The sequence below is a fragment of the Rhipicephalus sanguineus genome, chromosome 1 (assembly GCF_013339695.2).
Source record: "Rhipicephalus sanguineus isolate Rsan-2018 chromosome 1, BIME_Rsan_1.4, whole genome shotgun sequence".
Taxonomy (NCBI): Eukaryota; Metazoa; Arthropoda; class Arachnida; order Ixodida; family Ixodidae; genus Rhipicephalus; species Rhipicephalus sanguineus.
In genome coordinates, this window is record NC_051176.1 from 82,445,662 (window position 1) to 82,466,838 (window position 21,177).

At 45.5% G+C, this 21,177-nt stretch overlaps 1 protein-coding gene across 1 annotated transcript; it reads right to left on the reverse strand.

The window, feature by feature from the left end:
- Window positions 1-3,363: 3,363 nt before the first annotated feature.
- Window positions 3,364-19,317, reverse strand: LOC125760329 (uncharacterized). The gene is made up of 4 exons (XM_049420259.1): window positions 19,270-19,317; window positions 18,797-19,007; window positions 14,629-14,805; window positions 3,364-3,597 (listed from the first exon to the last, which is right to left on the reverse strand). The coding sequence occupies exons 1-4, from the start codon at window positions 19,315-19,317 to the stop codon at window positions 3,476-3,478; spliced, it is 558 nt and encodes a 185-aa protein (XP_049276216.1). The 3' UTR covers window positions 3,364-3,475.
- Between the last annotated feature and the right edge of the window lie 1,860 nt (window positions 19,318-21,177).

Below are 21,177 nucleotides of genomic sequence, written 5' to 3' on the forward strand. Positions count from 1 at the left end.
TTCTGCCGCCTCTTCACTCCAGTTGACAGCCACACTCGGGGAAACGAAGGTGCCCCGTTGGTCTGGCGCGTCACCGCTCGTGATGGGAAAATCAACAGCGGCGTTCGCCGTGTCAACGAGGCAGTCGGTCCTACATTTCTTTTGGTTGGACAAGACGACGTCGGAAAAGAGGTGAGTGGCACCCACGCAAAGGAGTCGAAACCAATTTCGTTTGTTGCTTAAAAGAGGCTCACATCATCTTGTGCTACAAGTTTGTCGCCAAGTGACGTGTTACAAAAGGTACTATTTGCAAGTTGTGTTTTACACGATAACGGCAAAAAACTTGGCTCCTTACCATACGTGTTTGCATTTGTTGTTTTGTTGTGAGCTTTCATTGTGTCTATGTGAACCACTTATTTTGTAGGTTTCGCTAACCATTACTGCAATTTCATTTTCTCATCATAATATCACGTTCTGCTTTTCAGATACCGTTTTTCATGGTGCTCACGCTGAACGGGAGCGACAACCTAGCAAGCCACAAGTCTGATGCCTCCAGCCGTCACCATTTTTTTTCATTTATTCTTAATCATAAGGAATAAAGATTGAAACATGATGCCTATTTCTGCAGTTAATTTTGCACTATATGGCACTATGCGAACCAGTCACACATTTTAGTTGGCTATACTCATAGAAGCATGTAAATGAGGAATACCCAAACTTCTTAATTGGAAATCAAAGACCATCTTTACGCGCTTTCTATATAACTTTGCTGGAAAATATGTGTTGTTTTGACGAGTTCTATTAAAATGATGCTAAAACTGAACTATTATTTTTTTGCAGTCGCTGGGCAGAACGGCAAGTATTATTGGACTTGCTTAAAATAAATACTCCACTATTTTCAACAGTAGTCGCGCAAAAGTAGAGCAAGGGTCCAATGAGTAGCTTAAAATACTTGTGGAGTCGCTTGACGCTTCGGTGTGGGTCTCTTGACCCCCGTAGGAGTGTTACCGGCAAGAGTCGTCCGATTCCCTATAAGTGGTAACGTGAGCCTTCGGATGAGAGTCTTTCCACTCTTCCTAGAGGGTCAGGGGACTCTCCTAGAGCGAGCCGACCCTGACCCACCAAGAGAGTCACCGTGACTATTAAAAGAGAGTCCTACACGTGGCAAGTCAGAACTCTCCGAAAAGAGTCACGCATACTCTTTTTTTTTCTTAGAATGTGGGTGTGAGCCAAACTTGTAGGTGAACAAGAACAAGGACTCGCGCTAACGAGAGGACGTATAGAGGCAAAATCTAATAAATGCTCGGTGAGCATGTGTAAGCTCACCATCTATAGCCCTGTTAAGCAAAGAATTGGCTTTTCTTCGTCTGGCGGCGCATGTCCGCTGACCGGTTAAAATCCGTTAACGTGCTTTTGGTGCCCTTGTTTGATTGTCATGTATGTCACATGGCACAATCAGTGTGTAAAATAGCAACGGAGTCACGGAACAACAAAGCAGCTGGAAGTCAGCGCTCACGCTGTCATCTTGTACTATTTAATTCCCCCCCCCCCCCCCCCCCCCGTTGTTGCCTTTTACTTTATTTGAGTTGCGTTAAACACTCGGTACGTCATGGGATACCAACTCGCCCAAACTGCTACTCTTGTGAACGGGCATAGCTTGTTGCCCCCTTCTCATCCCCCCCTCCTCCCAGCGCACCCGCTGGCGTAGAAGAAGAGTGAGAACGCTTAGAAGATGCGACAAATCCCGGTAACTCCGCTCGTACTTGATGGATTCTAAAATGTTTTGCGGCCGTCGATTCGTGAGACAATAAACTCCTTTTGTGGAGCCATTCGATGGTATACCTCGAAACGTGTTGCAGAGCCCCTTTAACAGATTTCCGGTGGGACGACAGTCTTGGTCGGTAATCTAATTCTGTCTGTTTCGACAGGGGCCTGTCGCCAAGGCGGGCCAAAACGGCCGCTAGCGGCCGAATGCGGGCGCTGTAGCGAGGACAGCGGCAGAGAACATGCACGATAGTTTTCTCGCTCGCGCAGTGGTTGCCAGCAGCACTGTGGTCCATGCCGGTTCGGAAAGGAAAATATTTGTTGAAATCGACACCAGGCCACAGTCGGCAGAGTAGCGTCGTCTCGAGTTGTGAGAGAGCCCGGATGGGAGCCGAAGTGGAAGAGGAGTCCACTCGGTGCAGTGGCATGTACTGTAAACTTGGCGTGTTTTATAAGGGTTTTATGGTTTCATTTGCAAGCTCACGAAGTTTCCTTGATGCATATGTTCAGTATAACTATGCCAACGCGTACATAATAAAAAAACAATCATTAGTAAAGGAACGTTAGCTACTTCTAAATCTCCCAACCTTTAGCCCATAGAGTTTCCTAAAATTAACTAGAGGGGACTCTGGCGCTGCGATCGTTCAGCTACCATGGGAATGATGGGTAGTACACAAATTTGCCTAGTCTTCGTGCTTGCGGCTTCAAACGTACTTGTGGCTTTGTTTATTGCTGTGTTTTGGCGTTCGTTTCGGATAAAAGAATGGACCGTTGTGAACTTCGTGACCAGGTTTGAATTGCTGAGCATAATGAAGTTAAAGTGGCGAAGTGAAACTGCTGACTTTTGCTGAACTTTGTTTTTCGACAAAGCGGATGCAGGCGACGCGGAGCCAAACGGAGCCGAAAGTACGAAGTTTAGACAAATTTGTGTACTACCCATCATTCCCATGCTGGCTGAAGCGTCATGCGTTGCGGCTCCCATAGACACTAGCGCCAGAGTTCCCTCTAGTAAGTATTGTAGGAAACTCTATGCTTTAGCCTTAAAGAGCCCTTGGTGACAAGAAGTATAAGAGCACGCAACGGAGTTGCCATGTGTAACAACGTCACCTAGAGTTATGCAACTGCACTTGGTGCTAAACTGATTAAGAAATTTTTCTTAAAACAATAACGTTGCCGCATCCAGCAATCAATGTTTCGCACTTTTCTATTTGTCAAGACTACGTCATAGTAGCCTAGGGGGCGCGACAGTGCGCTATTATGGGGCACCGCTCCCAACCTCATGCCCATGCCAGAGAATCACCACTTCCGCAGCGATAAAAAGCTGATTCGTGCCTGTCAACAGTTTCAAACGATAGACCACACAGTTTGAAGACCATGGACATTACCTTAACAGATGCTGTCCCATTACACACAGGGGTTTATGCGGAAAGGCTACTTCAGCAAGTCTGTTACTATTCCTTTTGACTGAGCCTGCCTTTCTAATCATTGGATACTTAGATGAGGTGATACTGTAGAAGGGAACGTCACAAAATTTAGGGTGGAAAAGAGCAAACGCCAGGCTCTAGCGCTAGCCGATCATAAATAAGAAAACAAAACACTCTGACACAAACATATAGCACTCTTTGTTTTTTGCTTTTGCTTTCTCGATCAAAGTCTCATTGCAGGGGCTACGTTTTAACGGGCTTTCAGCACGTAGCGCGGGTGAGATACCATGGTGGCCGTGGTGTTCAGATCACTTCTGAGGCGGCCACGGTGTCGTCAATGTGGCTGATTTCCCGTGTAGCTGCCGCTCGTCTTTCGCCGTGTTGAAAGCAGAAACCGAGAACGTGCACTCCCGAGCCACGTTAGGAAGACCTGCATACGAATGAAACGATAAACGAATGCTTAATGCGGGGACCATTTTCGCGTCAGTGGAGGTTGTGATTGTCAGGGAAATTTCACCGAGGTCATTTCTAATTAGTTGTCCGCATTTCACATTATTATTCTGAGATGTTATGTCATTCGCCTCACGTGTTTAGTACCAATTATGAAATTATGTGTGTATAGCACTTCAAGTTCTAAAGCGAAAAAGAAAGGCAAGCAAACAACAGAGACAAGAGAAGGGTGGAACGGCCCTCCATAAAGTACGAGCCGCGTATTAGAAGGATCACGGTATACAGTATATACTGTAGCACTTTGGTCTGAATAGAGAGAGAATTAAACTTTATTGAGGGACCAGGCGCGCGTGCTCTTCGCCCAGAGGTGGGTGACTTCCTCATTCCAGGTAGCCATGGCTTGCAGCTGACGCTCGAGCCCTGTCCACCAACCGGAGCTGGTCCTCAGGGTTCGCGGACGTCAGCAGCGCCTCCCACTGGTCTTGCGGATTTTCGTCCACGTTCAGTTCGTCTATGGGCGGGATACTTGGGTTGTTGCGACATCCCCATACCATGTGGTACAGGGTGTTGGCAGTGGCCGGGCAGTATGTACAGTGCCTGTTAAAGTTGCCGGGGTACATTGCGTGGAGTAGTGTACCGTGCGGGTAGGTACCCGCCTGTAGCCTTCTCCAAGTCACTGCTTCCTCTCTAGTAAGACTTTTATGAGCCGCTGGATAGTGGCGTCGTTGCTTCCTGTAGTGCGCGAGTATGTCGGAGTACTTTCTTGGTATTGGCTCCTCTTCGTTTTCGGAGTCCGAATATCGCTGCGGAGTAGCCCGGTGTGTATGCTCTCGGGCTGCGGCATGTGCCGCTCGGTTCCCCGCTAGGGATTCGTGCCCCGGTGTCCAGAGGATACTTGCATCTTCGAAGTCGCACTTTAGGAGGATTCGAAGGATAGTACATCACGAAAGAGCTGCAATACAAAAACGAAACACGGAGAGAGAAACTCTTTTGTGTTTTACTCTCTCAATCTTCAGATTTTGCGCGAATACTCTGTCGTTAGATGGAAGAGACAAAATACCACAGAGGAATATGCAGTGTAGAATTACTACATATGATCCCTTTGAGGAAGTCCCGTAGGGAGCATATAGAATAATTCTAGCACAATGGCATTGGTTGCGCCATTTTGTGAGATCGATACTGCCACGCACGCTTATTCATTTATGTTTGATATGATCGGGTTTAACCCGCAAAAACTGTAACCACCTCACGTAGCAGGCTCACCGCAATGTTTAGAAGCTTCGCGATTCTTTCTGACTGTTCTGACAAGATTACGTGCAGGCCAAGAGTAACCGAGTTTAGTCTAGACCTAGCGCGAGTTCCAGCGATAACGCTGGAAGGTTCGATATGGCATGTATAAAAGACGACGCGCTCCGCCGATGATCAGATTATTCGATGGCCGACGACTGTGTGCGCGCATATGTCGTGGCGCATTGAACGTCACTCTTTTTCTGGACACAAGTTCACCCAATAAAGAGTTTCACCTTTACCGGCTGCGATTGCTTTCTTCACAGTCACAATCACGTGACATTATGAACTTGATCTGGCAGAACTACAACACATGAAACGAGCCTAATTTATGTGGGTCCTCACGGATTGAAATGTAGGGCGAAGCAATGCACGTATTTTCCTTTCCACCGCCTTCAGTGCGTGTCACATCGGCGTAATTTTCGACTCGAACACATACATGAGAGCTCATGTTACCTTTCTCAACCAAATTCGAAGCGACATGACGCGGTTATCTAGAGCTATTGCGCATACCAGTCGTTTCCTTGAAGTTTTGATGTAGCGTTTCAATCCGTGAGCACCGTACATCGTCCTGCTAATGTATTTACAATAAAATATTTTATACTACAATGGGTTGGTTTTCTTTCTGCATATGTAAGAACAACAGCGCCATAGAACAATTTGGACGCGCTTTATGTATAGAAAGCGACTCGGGATGGCGCCACCAGTGTTACTGTCACCATTCACGTTTATGCTGGTGGGTTTTTCTGTAAACCGCTACATATATATACGTACAGAAAAATACTCTGCTTTAGCTTCTGCCTTCTTCTACCATCGAAATAGTGAATGGTTTCGTAAACACGGGCAGGAGTCGGATGCTATCAATCCTGCTGTTCGCTCAATCGGCTCACGACAGTGTCTGTCGTGACAGTTTTTCTGTTAGTGGTAAGCCACTGACCTGTCATTGCTGTGAGAGTTTGCGTGTGCTACATCAGTTTTACTGCGATGAAGAAGTGGCCATTGCCGCCCTCGTTCTCTAGATCATTTAACAATCTGCAGAATTCATTTCCTGTGGCCATTTCCTGCGCATGTGCATATGAGGCCTGAAATGAAATATTTAGTTATGAAAGTGTTATGCCGCTAATAGTTGTCGCAAACTTCTGCAATAATGCTTCGTGGCTTCAGCACTCAGGGGTTGGCGATAGCCTTCGTGCTGTATCACTGAGGAATTAGTAGTCGTGCGTAAACGTGTTCTTAAGAGCTTCGCTGACGCTTTCGCTGTCCGTCTACCGCAACCAAAGACGAATAATAAGCAAATTAACCAAACAGTGGTTCACTGAATGTGGTATTTTATTGTTTTTCGCTTAAATTCACCCACTGTTACGAACGATACAAGGTCACCCCCAGGTCTCCTTCAAGTCACCATCAGGTAATTAGTGTTACGTGCAGCCCCCTTAACAGCGGAACTGTTTAGGCTTTTCGTTCCGCCGATTAGCGTTACGTGAAAACTAAGCTGTGCCTAGAGCGTGCGACGCAATAGCACGGCCGGCGCCTGCTCTCTTCGTCATCTTCATTTTAGGATCGACTATAAGTAAAGACCGTTTGCTCTTGGCGACGCACATTCGAGAAACGAGGATAGTTATATTACATTTTCCTTTATCTCCTAGTTCTTTGGCGGATATTAAGGCCTGTGACCAGCACACCCATCGACGTTGACACGATGGATGTGCAATGTAGGCGTTTCCTGAATGCGTGTGCCTTCTGAAGAAAACAAAAGGCAAGCACAGAACCCATAAACGGAAGACAAAACGAGAAGAAATAGACAGAGAGATAAACTGTCAGGAGCAGACAGGGAGAGGACCTCGTTAATCAAGGCAATGGTTATTAGGTTCCTGCTAATTAGGGACTTTTTACTTAAGCATGCGCTAATTCGCACTACCTTAATGACGACCATGCTAATTAAAAGATTGCTAATTGAGACCACGCCAATGAAGACATGGCTAATTATCTAGGTCGGCCACAAACTCAGCTGTTAGTCCAGCCTTGCAGCAGTAGTGCAAGCTGCCCACATTTCCGTGCAGACATTTCGGGCAGCCATTGTTTCTCCTATCAAATCCAAATTGAACCGGTGTGACGCACCTAACCGTGCACAGCAGGGACACAGATGTTGGACGCGAGAGCACGGTGCAAGGAAGCGTATTCGGCGAGGTAATAGATTAGACGCAGTTATTAGATTACTAAACTTGCAAGCCATCCTTTGTAGCAGACCTAAGGTACCGCGTATACCCAAAAATTCACGAAGGTCCTGTGTTGCACATTTTACTAGAAAGAACCGGCGACCATTTGGCGGCCTCTCCGTGGCTTACACTGCTGTATAGTGATTGAAAGTTTGACATTATCAACCACACCATTGATAAGAATTAGGCAGGAACTATTCGCAACAGCAGTCAGTAATGTAATTGTACTCGTTCAGTGCGAGAGCAGAAGAAACCTTCCGTTTTTACAGAATCATCGGAAGATATTTTGGATTGATGAAAGGATTGTGACAAATAGTAAGAGTCATCATCCTTGACATCATCACAATCCTAGTTACGTACAATGCGGAACGAATAGCTCCTCGAGTGACATCCTACTGGCCCTTTCGTGCGCTGACTGCAAATTCTAGCAAATTTCCACATATCAACGCACTACCGGATTCTCTGCAATCCACAGCATAACCGCCGCTCTCTTGGCACCCATTCTGTAACTAAAGTAGTACAAAGGTTATCTGTAGGACATATAGCAGTAAGGTAGAGAGGTGGGCTAGTTGGAAACGATGCGGAGCACAAGACGAGACGGACATGGTACGAGCGCTGTCTAAGAACTAAAGTTTATTGGAAAGGAAAACGAACGCATCGAAAACCAACACCATGCATGCGCAGAAAATTTTAGGTGACGTGAAAAAAAAATGGTTAAGCGTGCGTACCTCGCAATCTAGAAAACAAAGAGACGGTTTAGATGTGCAGTCATCACCCTTCATTTTGATAAACAACGCTTCCGCGAGTTTACGAGCCCTTTTGTTGTTGTGCTTCAGCATAATGACTGTGTTATCGAAATAAAGGTTTACACTCGCATGATCTGCAATGGCTTGAAAGATGTGACGTCGGCGTTTTCTTTAAGGTATTATTGTGCAGGTAAAGTCGTTCGTTAATGCATTTACCAGACTGGCCAATGTACACCTTTCCGCAGTATAGAGAATTCCTATAAACAACACTAACGGAGCAGGAAACGGCGGGATTGCGATGCTTCACCAAGCATTCTGCACCCACTGCTCCTCTAGCCTTCTCAATCGCAGCAAAAGCTTTACCTACATTAAGGTCTGAAGAAAAGAGAACGTCGACATCAAAACTTTGAGCTATTTTCTTAAACCGATGTGACAGTCAGTGTACGTTAGGCATGACAGCATATATCTTGGACTTATCACCTGGCTCCGCGGTTTCAACCGGGCGAGATTTATACTTCTTGATAAGTCTCTCAGACGCTGACACAAGCACATGAGCAAGGTACCCAGTGTTTTTTAACTAAACAACCTGCTACTGAAACAATCATGACATCTGTGTATGCAGAACTTCGTGAGGGCGGACTGTGAAGAGTTTATAGGAAATGGCATTCTTAATTAATAATCTTAGAAAGACCTGAAGATTGCAGGGAGCAGGGAGAAACACTAGCAAAGATGGCCACATTGTAGAAACAAATGCAGGTCCAAAAACTGCAAGGAATTATTTTTCGGTAAATCACAGGTGAAATTCACCCCAAACACCTTTTCCTTAAATATCTTCATGAAATTAATGTGGTGAATAAGGGCACAATCTTTCCGGAAAAGAATCAGGGAATCGTCACCATAGCGAAAGATTCTTACCATCAGATCACGTATTTCAGTCTACAAGCCGATCAACATCACTCAGAAAAATATCGCTTAAAACAGGGGCCACCCTAGAGCCGATACACACAACGGACTTCTGTATAAACAGGTTGCCTTCCCATGTTACAAAGGTCGACTTCAGGTATAAGCTTAATAGCTCTAGAAAAGCCTCAACGAAAACCAGGCTGTTGTTAACAAATGCAATTCATCATTATTTTCGGTGATGTTTCAGTTGTCATTATTTTCAGTGAACTTCACTTGTTAGACAGCGCTGGTAGTGTCCTTCTCGTCTTGTGCTCCGTCCTGTTTGTGCTGATTTTTACAAATATGAGCTGTAGAGCATTTTTCATGGCCTCTAGCCCAGCACTAGTTTCCCCCTGGATATCTGTCAACACACCTACCCCCTTAGTTATGAAGTCCGTACTGCTGTACTCCAGCGCTAGTTTGTGTTCGTTGCTCTTCCTGCGTTTCGTCCGTTTTTTCCGCTGTACCCACAATGAATCTATGCTAACTGACCGAGTTAACCAGGTTTGCGCTTCAGTCTTTTAGCGCAACGCATAGTTTTTTTCGCCCCATCGGTCATTGTTCGGGACATCCTCGAACTTATTTTCAAATTTAGACGTCTGTACCTCTTTGTTTAATATTAGTAAACAACAATAACTTCAGGCTTTTCATTAGAGATAGCGGTAAGCTACCCGTGATATCTTGATAATGCCAGCCGTACGCGCTCCAACAGAATTTTGTTTTTCCATAGGTACATTTACATATTATTGGTCTCTTGTGAGTGATTGTGCTACATATGTACCGTTTCGAAGACATTCTAGAAACTGACTGTCAATCGTAAAGTCTGGTTCTTTAGCCGGACATTAGCTTTTCCTCCAGAATATTAGACTTCAACACAATTCACAATTTCTCGTTTCAGGTTCTCAGTCGTTTGTCACAAGTCAGCACCAGCGCGACTTTATACGAGTAATACTCTCTGAATATGTTAAGTTTTCTTGAGATAGTCGCTGTTTTTTTTTTCACTTCTACCACTTTCCCCTCCCGCAGCTTGAATACCTCTAAGCATGCAGTGAATAGCATCGCAGACGTTATTCCTTGTTTCCATCTGTCATATCTATTTTTTTCCACATACATCGCATATCAGTTTGTTCCACATACAACGTATGTGGAACAAACTTAAGGGGAAACTGAAGAGAAAAACAGGTTTTCTACTATCAGTAATTTACTCTTTTACAATTCTATGATTACGACCCTCGCTGCATTATGAATCTTGGTAAGCGAGCAAAGGCACACATAGCAAATGCTGGTCGCGACGCCACATTGAAATTCGCGCAGGAGACGCTGTGACATTATAGATTCTGACGGTGTCTACTGCGGCCTACGTAACTCCTAATCGGTGAAAATGAAGTACATTGACCTGTGAGGGCGCTATAGACTTAACATACAATGGTTGAGGACATTTCGTTGAGCCAATGTCCCCAAAATACGACAAATACAATTTCAAATCCATGACGTCAAGAGCAGAGATTTCAAGGCGAAATTTAAAAATGGAACTTTGACCTAGATTTTCTCCTCAAATAATAAACTCATGATGGTGAAATGAATGACATTCGAGTTCTCAGAGTGCACTTTATCAGTGCAAACCGATTCAGTGTTTCACTTTACTGTCCCTTTAAGAACGAAGTAAAGTCCAAGCCGTGCCCGACCCGAGCCCGCCACCTCAAACTCGGGCCCGACCCTAAGCCCGGAGCTTCGGGCTCGAGCCCGGCTCGGGCACTGGTAGCCCTGAGCTCAAGCAGTGCTCTACTTCGTACTGCATTACCAGAGAACCCGAGGAAATGGTTAATAATAAAACGAAGAAAACTGCTTTTATAACTAAAAAAAAGATGGTTGATCCCTCCGTCATAGCAATCGGAATAACACGAAAGTAAAGCGTGCCCTTACAGAAGTAACTGAATGTTTACTGCGCATTGATATAAGAGAGTTTGCACAATGTATATTGATGTCTGGCAGCTACAGCACCGTTTATGTGGATGCACCCACTTTGATGATTGTTGGTACATCTCCATCCCGCCGACTAACGTCCATGTTAAATGATTACACAAAGCCTTGTGGTAGCTGTAGTAGTTAACGGCGAAAGAGTAATCAGAGAACGAGGTGTGGTAGCCAGAAGAGCGCCGCATATTGGACGCAGAACGTGGTCGCCATCCGGCGTCATGTTAAATTGTGATTGAACACAACGGCCAGACTAGAGGGAAACGCAAAGCGCGTCGTGCCGCCCCCCGGCCGCGATTTAACACGGTTTAACAGCCAGGTGAGGCAGGCGCGCGTCGCAGAGCTGTTTTTTGTTTGGATTAGCGTGATGCTATGAGCGATCGAGGCCGACGCTTTTACGACGCTTGGGCTAAGATCGCCACTTCGCGGTGTGTTAAGGCATTGACAAAATTGAACTTCTATTGAAAACGCGCCGAATTCGATTGACGTGTAACGCGTTGCAGATGTTAATCGCGGAGGCCACAGTAATGACGAATTACTTTACCGCTTCGAGAGGGCAACACCACCCCGCCGACCGGGAGAGTGGTATAATAAAAGGCGCGTTTGTAAAGCCTCTAGAGTCTCTGACTGTGGCGCAGTGAATAGCGTTCCTGGCATCTGTTGTTGGGGACTGAGTGGTCGTGGGTTCGATGCCGTTGACGGAACTTTTTTTCTTTGCCATCTGATCGTGTAAATTTTTTCGACGTCATTTCCGTGACGGAAATACGTTACTGAAGTGTCGGTGGACCCCGGCATCAAACACTTTCGTGTTAAAATGGACATGCCGACTTCAGGCAAACTACTATTACTACAGCGTCATGCGAGAAATGGAATAATGCAACACTGCCCCCACTGCGCACTGCCAAAGGCAGTGTGTCACCGACCGTTGATCGAATGTTGGTGTTAGCATGTGCCGATGCTTTCATGAACAAAATGCGACTACGTAGGGTGATAGATCTATCTGAATTGTTGTGTTAACAAAGTTACCGAGAAGCGCAGTTTGCCTCCTATACCAAACAGTGAAGAGCGCATGGTTACTTCGGCAGTGCATAGCGTAAGAAAACTGCTCCACTTTACTGTAATATCATTACGGCATCGGTACTTCTGCATGAAAGCTACATGCTCTTCACATGGGCAGATATGCGCACCGAGTTTGCTTTAAACAATGCATTATCGAGCCTAAACACTATGCATGATAAGCCTAGCGAGTATCAGGGTCCAACTACATGTATCAAAATGAGCATCGGCAGCCCTACGAGCATGACCAATCCTAGCATGCAGAAGGCAGGTTATTCAAACATTTAACGCCTCTCTTGTGAAGGAATAAAATGGTACCGACATAGCCATTCATAATTTATTTCTTACCTGACATGGATGCCTCACACGCTCAAACTATAAAAAAAGAAACTTCCGGCAAGCCTCACAGCGCCCTCAATATTTCGGAATACGTTTTTTTACAGTGAGTTTCGGTTTAGTTGCCGAGAAGCGTTCTGTGTGGTGATGTACGTCATAACCCAGAACTCTTGTGGGAGCAGTAGGTTACTGAGATTTCGCACTCTCCGTTTGTTCGATAACCTCTTATACACGTACGTGTCACACAGGCGTTTAGTAGGCCTTTCAATCGATAGTTCATTGACTCAATGGTCGAGTGCAAGCGCTTTCGAAGACCATTCAGTCATTAGTATATCGAGTCAACGGAGCCCCATACCAGGGTTGCCAGGTTTGTCTACTTTGCGCCAATTCGGAGACTTTTTGAGTCCCGTGGCGGCAGAAGAAACGCGTTCGCTGCTTGGCTACTTTCGAGCTACATTATCTTCCCTCGATTCGAGCCAAATTATCAATATCTGGTGACGTCGCAGCCGCTGGCGTTCGAATATGTGGTGTCAAAACATGGCGGCAAAAGCACGCTTCCAGCTCCCAAAATTGAATTAAGCACTTGCATTACACAAAGAATGAACATTAATTAAATGAATGGCTCAGTTGTCTAAGCAGGGGTAAGGGTCAGTGATGAGATGATAAAATAAAGATATAAAAAACTACACGTTTATAACCTCCCAGCAAAGCAGGCCTCGCGCAGAAGAACAAAAGAAAATGCATTTGGATACGTGACGGGGACTCGGGGAAAACATTTTGCAGGCCCCCTATTGCTGCACCCGCTTTTAAACCGTATAATTGGAAGGGAACAGGACAATCGAAACCAATGCGCATATGGGGCGCTCTGCACTCATCGACATTAGAAATAGGATATCCAACGAAGTTCTGATTTCTTAGTATTAGGTACGGACTGCGACTCGAGAATATTAACTACTCGGACTTCAACATCACGCAAGAAATTATTGCAAAAGTGACTGCAGTTTATGCTTCAATACCAGTAGCTGCGATTTTGAACTCAGTCATAGCGTACACTGTATTTTTCTTGTCCTTTTAAGAAAAGTCATGGAAGACGCGTGAAGAGAGCGCCACTTATGAAACAGCACATCAAATTTCGTCATCCTGCCCGAAATGATTGCTAAGTCACCAATTTATGCTTCAATTTCAGCATTTCTGCATTTGAATGGCTCGTGCTCTACTTATTTACATTTCCGTCGCAAGATTTTGCATTTAGTCATTTAAAAGGAAAAGAAAGAAAAAAAGACGTCGAAGTTGTTTCCAAACACGCGTGGCTACGTTTGGCTACGTTTGCTGTCCTTGGCTCAATATGGCTACATTTTGGCTAGTTCTTTCAATTTTCTATTTTATGTGCTATCGACTTGGTAACCCTGCCCCTACAACTCTATCGAAACCCCGGGTGCAATTCTCGACGCCGTCATATTTCGCCAGATTGTCAAATTTCGTAATCACGGCATTTTAAGGCAATCGGAGAGGCCGTTGCAGCCCTCCGGGCCAATCAGACTTGACCCATGGCGAAATTCCGCAACATAGCTGAATTTGACAATGTCCAAAATAGGGGGCTCCGATGGCAATTGAGAAACGGAAGCGGAAATAGCCCTAACGTGCCCTCTGGTACTTACGATTACACGGAAAAAATTTTATCAATATGTTCTAAAAACTGTGTATGTGAGTGTCAATAATCATTTTATAAAGCACTTTTGCCACTTGAAATGTGCAAATTGCACTTACTCTCGACTACAGCAACGTGCCTATGTTATCGAGAATGTGTGATAGCCGCATCGAGCGGCGCAAACGTTGCCGCACTTTCGCTGCTCAACAAGTAAAAAACTAAACATATGTATAAAAACGTAGAAACAATTTAATAAAATATTTAAACGAAACTAGCAGGCATATTCGGGCTTTTAAGTGAACCGATATTCTTTAACTTTTACATGAAAACGAAAATAAAGATGCACAGCGCCGCACAATTTTTGCGAGGCACGCCTCAATTGCAGCACAGACGTTGAAAACTGCCTTGTAGCAGCGTTTCAAGAGTTCCGGTCTGATTGGTTTACTATACTGCTTCTGGTTGTGAAGACTGATGGTGCAGCGCAACAGAGGGGTTATGTGTAAAAACATCCCCGTGCGTTGCTCCAACATGGTTACCTCCTGGGTCATGACGTCAGGGCGCAGTACAACCTCCTGGAAAACCACTCTAGAAAACTTCTTATATTTAATGATTTCGCTCGCGCTGAAGCATAGTCGCGTTTTTTCCCCATAGTCTTAAGGTTACATGCTTTTATATAACGCAGAAACTAAATAGTCCAAAATACCAAGTCAGCGTTATACTTGGACATGACGTTTGCATTTTTACAACTCTTCAATATCACCGCATAACCAGCTAATTATGCAGAAAAAAGAAACAGTGCTGCGTACCAGGGATGGTAAGAAAAGATTCATAAGTAGTCGCAGCCATCACGTGGCCCTGGTCACACTGCCAAGAGACAACGTAGCCAGTCAGCGGTCCTCCAGGTTCACTCGGTGCCTTCCATTCGAGGTAAGCTGAATCATCTTCGGTTGCATTCACTGTCAGCCTGTTAGGCTCACTCGGCTCTGGAAAATGTGCACAAGAAACGGCTCACAAGCGCCTACAAGACGTGACTATCAATGCCATCAACCAATGAGACTGTGTTTCTGCGCTTCTACAGCTGCCTATCATGTTTGAGACACTCACACGGGAAAGCCCTGGACTCTTATTCGCTTTGCTCCCACTCAGCACGATGTTCCTTGCAGATGTTCGCCACATATAACGGAGGAGCAAGTGCCAAAGGAATTGAGCTGTGTGCGCAAGCAACACACACACACACACACACACACACACACGTATATATATATATATATATATATATATATATATATATGTATATATATACGTGTGTGCGTTATACTCGGTCCCTGCCGGCGGCAAGTCATCTTTTCGTCCACTTTACTTTCTTCACATTTGTATTCTAAATACTACAGTTAACACCCCCTGTACTTTCCTTGGCGTTATTGTCTGTTAGTTCTCATTAATATTGTGTCTAACAAAGATAAACGAGCCCTTGAAAAATCATCTGCTTTCCTTCATATATATATATATATATATATATATATATATATATATATATATATATATATACATATATCTATATATACTTAAAAAAATCAAGTACGTAGGCAAAAAACCGTGCTGTAAAAGACTGACGTTTCGGCCATGGGACCGGCCTTCGTCGGAGTGGACCCATATTTTTTCATCCGCTGATCTCACCTCACTCCGACATACGGATAATAGCATCTCAATCCGAGGCATAGGATATTCGTCCTTACGGGTAATTTTTGTTCAGTGCTTTATAATCGACGCTACATCGCATGTATATATTTAAGCCACAAAGAAAATATTTCGGAACAATGGAAAATACTTTTCGTGCGTCTTTCTATGTGTTTGAGAAGCGCGCTGCAAGTTCCGAACTGCTTCCCATTCTTTGCGTGACATTACACTTTGTTGCTATCGCATTCAGTGCTTCGCCCTTGCGGCGAAACTGGGACCTTTCTTTAACTAGCACAACAGGCGAACACCATGGGCTTGCCGAAGGCCTCATAACGTTGCGTGCGAGCATGTCGTTGACTTGTTCTTCTATAGCCTTGCGTTCAGAAGCTGTACACGGTAAGAGCGGGGTCGAATGACACGAGGTCCGTCTGTGTCGATGCGATGAGCAGCCACCGTTGTTTAAGACAGACCATCCGAACGAACATCAAAGTAAGCTTTGTGTTCCGTTAATATGGTCAGCAAGGCATCCGTCTGGGTCGGATTGACATCTGTACTCAAAGTGGCTTTGAGTGCACAAGATGAACCTTCCGGGGGCGTACACTGTGGGAACGACGAGGCAGGTGAAACAGCGATGACACATACCGGTGCTTCTTCGATAATGCTAGCAAGAGTGGTCCCTTCCGGCAGCATTAGTCGTTCTGGTGTCGTGTTGTAGATGGTGATGCTTGCATAACCACTTGAGAACCGCACTGGAGAAGAGGCGATGGTGATTCCTCGAAACATGCAGCGCTGACAAAGGATAACCACTGCGTCGGCGTCTATAATATCTCGTCACCTGATCGTCAGAACACGTTCTTAGCCTGAAGGCTGGAGAAATTCCGCAGCTGTTACTAAATTGTGCGACGAAAAATCGGAAGCAGAAAACTCAGTGTGCGTAATACGAATAAGGGGTTGACCGCACGAAATGACAGCAGACGCAGCTGATAGGAAGTCCCAGCCTAAGATGATCTACTTAGAGCATGAAGAAAGCACAGGCAGCTATACATGATGGCCGATTCCGTTGATAAGAACGCGAGCAGTACACTACAAGGTTGGGCGAATTGAATTGTCATTAACACCGCATAACATGGAGCCGACATGAGGAGTTGCACTTTTCATAGACGAAAACACAATTCGCGGTGAATGAATAAAATGGCGGCTCCAGTGTCTATAAGGGCGTCAACAGAAACACCTTTCACACTAACAGGCAGTAAATTTGCTGGGCGAGACAGAGCAATTGTTTAGTCTCGATAACGAGTAGTTTCCCCTCCAAAAAACTGCAGCTTCTAGTTTTCCGAGTGGCTGTCTAGAGTGATTGGAACAGGACGCAAGGGTGATGACGTACGCTGAAATGGTGACGGAGAACGGCGGCGAGGTGAGCGGGAAGGACGAGACATGCCATGGGACAGTGGAGGTGAGGGCAACCGACGTAATGAGGATACATACGGTGCTGGAGCGTAGGCATCAGATCTTGGGGCAAGGTCTCCTTCACAGGCAGAATAGCCACGTCGTTCATCCTGCTGACTGCGGCGGCAGAATCGGGATATATGGCTCCAGATGTTAGAGCAGAAACAGATGGGGCGCGAAGGGTGCCAGGTAGAGTGGTGTGGTTGCACAGGCGCCTGTGCTGCCGTCGAGGCCAAATGGTCGCATACAACGTCCGCACGCACAGGTAGAATTGGTGCAAGGGCCTGTAATGCAACTTCTGCATAAGCAGGCGTACGAAAGCGCACAGGAGACGGTGAACGTGCGACGCTCGTCATCGATGCCAGTTCGTCCTTGATAATTACGGGCGCGCAAATTAGGAGGAGGAGAGTGAACAGACAAAACGGCTGTGTTGCCTGGAACAAAGCCATGAAGTTCCTCTCAGACAATGGTGCGGACAACGGCTAGCAATTCATGTTCTCCGGTAAGGCCAGCATCAAATGAGGCGTGTGGAAGGCGTGTGGAAGGCGCATGTAATACAATGCGTCCAGGCGTTGTCATGTGGTGATGTCTTGAACTGCATTTGGGCTCTAAATGACGGGAGCATTGAAGGCCACGGTGTTCACGCCTTTCAGTATGTGACGGATGCGATCGTCCTCCGTCATGTGACACCGGCCACGTCAACACAGAGCCAGAACGTCTTCAATATACAGCGTATATGATTCGTCAGGCCCTTGGATGCCGGTGCGAGCTTCTGTTTCGCTAGCTTGAAAGCATGCTGCAGGCGTGCCATATATCTGACGGAGTTTCTCCGTGAATGCTGCCCAATCAGGAGAGTCGATTTCATAGGTTTAGAAGCACGTTTTAGCGACCTCCTTGGGGTAAAAAGGAACATGCGCAGTTTGTGTGCCTCATCCCAATGATTACAAGCACTGGTTCTATCGTAATTGTCGAGTCAGTCTTCGACGTCTTCACAGCGAAGGCTGGAAAATACGGGAGGGTCTCGTTGCGATGTGCTCACGGTGTAGTTATGCCCAGCTGGCTGAGTAGAAGCGGCAGTGGACGTGTTGTTTTGTGTCATCCCTATAGTTTGTGAGCACCACCGTGGACAATACCGGAGATCCAGTGGTGACCGGGAGAGCAAGAGGACGGGAATTAAAACATTCTTCACCATTTATGAGAGGGCGTCCGGTACGACAGGAGAAAGGTTACATTCTAATACAGTCGCGCGAGGCAAAGGCGCCCGTGCGACAAACAGTGATTACGATGGTTGAGCATATAATATATATATATATATATATATATATATATATATATATATATATATATATATATATATATATATATATATATATATACATATATATATAAATATATATATATATATATATATATATATATATATATATATATATATATATATATATATATATATATATATATATATATATATACTGCTCTCAACGTCTTCGAACGCCTGAGATCGGAAAGGTGTGATCATTAGTGAGGTTAAAATCGATACCATATCCATGAAATTGTCACTTTGAGCCTTGAAGGTAACTGACATTAAGCGCTACGAAGCGACCGATTGCAGAAATACACTGCAGTAGAATGGAAAGTTGAGCTAGTTGGAATATTTGCATGGTTGATGCAAGCCTTGTCCTGTGCTTTCTGGTTCTACGTCTTCATCTTTCAGCTCTGCATGACCCATGCACCGATTGAAGAGCCTTAAATAGTGTGTATGAGTAACATTGTGGCACCTTGAATGTAAACAAGGTTCAATGTAGACAAATAAAGGTAATGTCTATTCGTGCAATGATCAGAAAGACGTACCAGATATGACGGTCGTGATGAGCACTGTGCTGTCGTCACCACATTCTAGACCGTTGCAGCCTCTCACTGATAGCGAGTGGGTCGTGTGCGGCTTGAGCTCAGAGAACCTCACGAAGCCCGTTTTAAATGACAAGTCCCAGCTGTAGAATACGACCACGTCGCACTCCGTCGTGTTCTCGCAGTTCACCCAGCTGCTGTTGTTTGTGGAAACCTGAGTAAAGAAAACGGCATGTGCATGCAGAGTGCTAACGTGGTAATTAAGAAGCGTGATCAAATATATGATAGCAATATCTAGCTAAACACCTATTCCCCTAACATCCCTTAAAGGATTCCTCAGATGGCGTGTTCTGCCACCCTGTGCAAGCGTGTGCATTGCGCAAGCATATAAGTACCCCGCCCGTACGATAAATTCGATGCCCTCATTTTTCAAGGCGAAAACTCTTCATACCAGGCATTTCAACACGCTTATTTGCCCAGCCCAACTGGGTGAAGAATGTGACAATTCTATGAGAGCCTTCCATCGAAGCTTTATTGAGCCCATGTAGACTAACAGCTCTGTACATATTCTCTAAGCCAGGGTTTTCAAAGAAACGGCGCGCAAAGTTTTTGCCATCGACTCGGTCGGCACATGGCTGTTTTCGTCTCATATTAAGTGCGGATCACTTCAGGGGCCCGGGCTGTCGTCGCCTGTCATCTCATGTGGTCGCCTGCCGTCACGTTCAAAGTACCGAAATAGGTCAAGAAAGGGCACTACAGGTATAGTCAATACCAAATTTAATCAAGATAGGGCGACACTGCACCACGAATGAAAGTTTCCTTTCCCGTCCACTACCATTTATTGTTAATAAAGTTTATTCCTCGTCCTCCTCCTTTCCCGCCATGAAAGCCGATCAGGCTTCACGTTTCGAACGCCAGCCCACGCTTGCCCGTGAATGCCACCGTCGACGAAGGGCTAATGCTTCTGTCCGAGGCAGCGAAGCGATAGCAAAACGCAAGCGCCGGGAGTTAGACGCAGGTCTACGGGAAAAAGAAGCGGAGGCGAAACGCCAGCGAACGTGAGGTGATACTCAGGTTTGGAAGACTTAGACTCAAGCCGAGCGCCAACAAAGAGAGGCGAAACCAGTTTCGACTCAAACACAAGCCTAGCGTCAGCAGATGCGGGCGAATCCTCAGCTCTGCTTCGTAATTTGCACAGATTTCACGGTGTGGAACTGTGTCGAATGTTAACGCGACAGTGTTAAAGAACTCGTTTCGCAGAAATCCCGGTGTCGGCGTCGACGTCGATAGTTGTGAGCGAAAAATATTCATCTTGTCTGTGACCGAAAAATTGAGAGAGATGCAAATAAAATAAATAATAAAAATTGGGCAGATCCCACGCGTTGTGGGCACCGGTTTCATGCGAAGCAGTCAGCGAGTACTTGTATGCTGTATTTTATGGCTTTTAACCAAGCGTTACGAGGTGGATCGACGTGTTTTTGTAAGTGTAGTAGCTGTGTGCACATCGTGGGCTTACAAGGCACGTCGACAACACTGGCGTTTAAAGGCTAACTTATGGTGTGATGTAACGTCAGCCCTCACGTTAGAGTGCATACGTCAGTATTATCGAAACTAAGTGCACTTAAGTTATGGTGCAGTCATGTGGATATCATACGTAACTTTCGTTATTGTATTCCTCCGAGGTCGAGCAATGCTTCAATATAGCTTGCTGAATAATAGGAATACAAATGTAGTGTTTATTAGACTGCCATAAGAGCGGAGGCAACACTGGAACCACAGACGTTAATCTGATATGACGCCTGAATCGTATGAGTACATATGTAGTGTTTATTGCTTGCTTGTAAAACTAGATACCCAGCACCACAACCACAATCGATGTTGCACCGACATTACGCCTGCATAGGCTGTTTTAACGCGATAGCGTTAGAGAGCTCGCGTTGCAGGAATTCCGGTGCCGGCGTCGACGTCGACGACGGTGTCGGCAGCGTTGGTTGTGAGCGAAAAATCATCCGTGAGCGAAAAATCGAGAAAGAAGTAAATAAAATAAAGAACAAAATCTTCGGTCCCATTGAGGATCGAACCCGGGCCGTTCGCGTGGCAAGCAGGTGTCCTACCACAAAGCCACGATGTTACTTGCAGCTGCTTTGGGAAAAAAAAGACTACATAAATGCCATGTAGTGGAAGGAGTCTCCTTAACGCATTTTGTTCGGCAGGTGTCTCGACGAAAATGAGCTCATTCGCCGATTTGTATGTGCATTTGCGAGGTCATCAAACTACGTCGAAAAAGGCAGGGATAGTGCAGCCATCGCCGCTAAAAGCACACGCGAACTTTCCAACAGCTCTAAAAATGAACAACTATGTCCATCTAGCGGAAAACATATTAA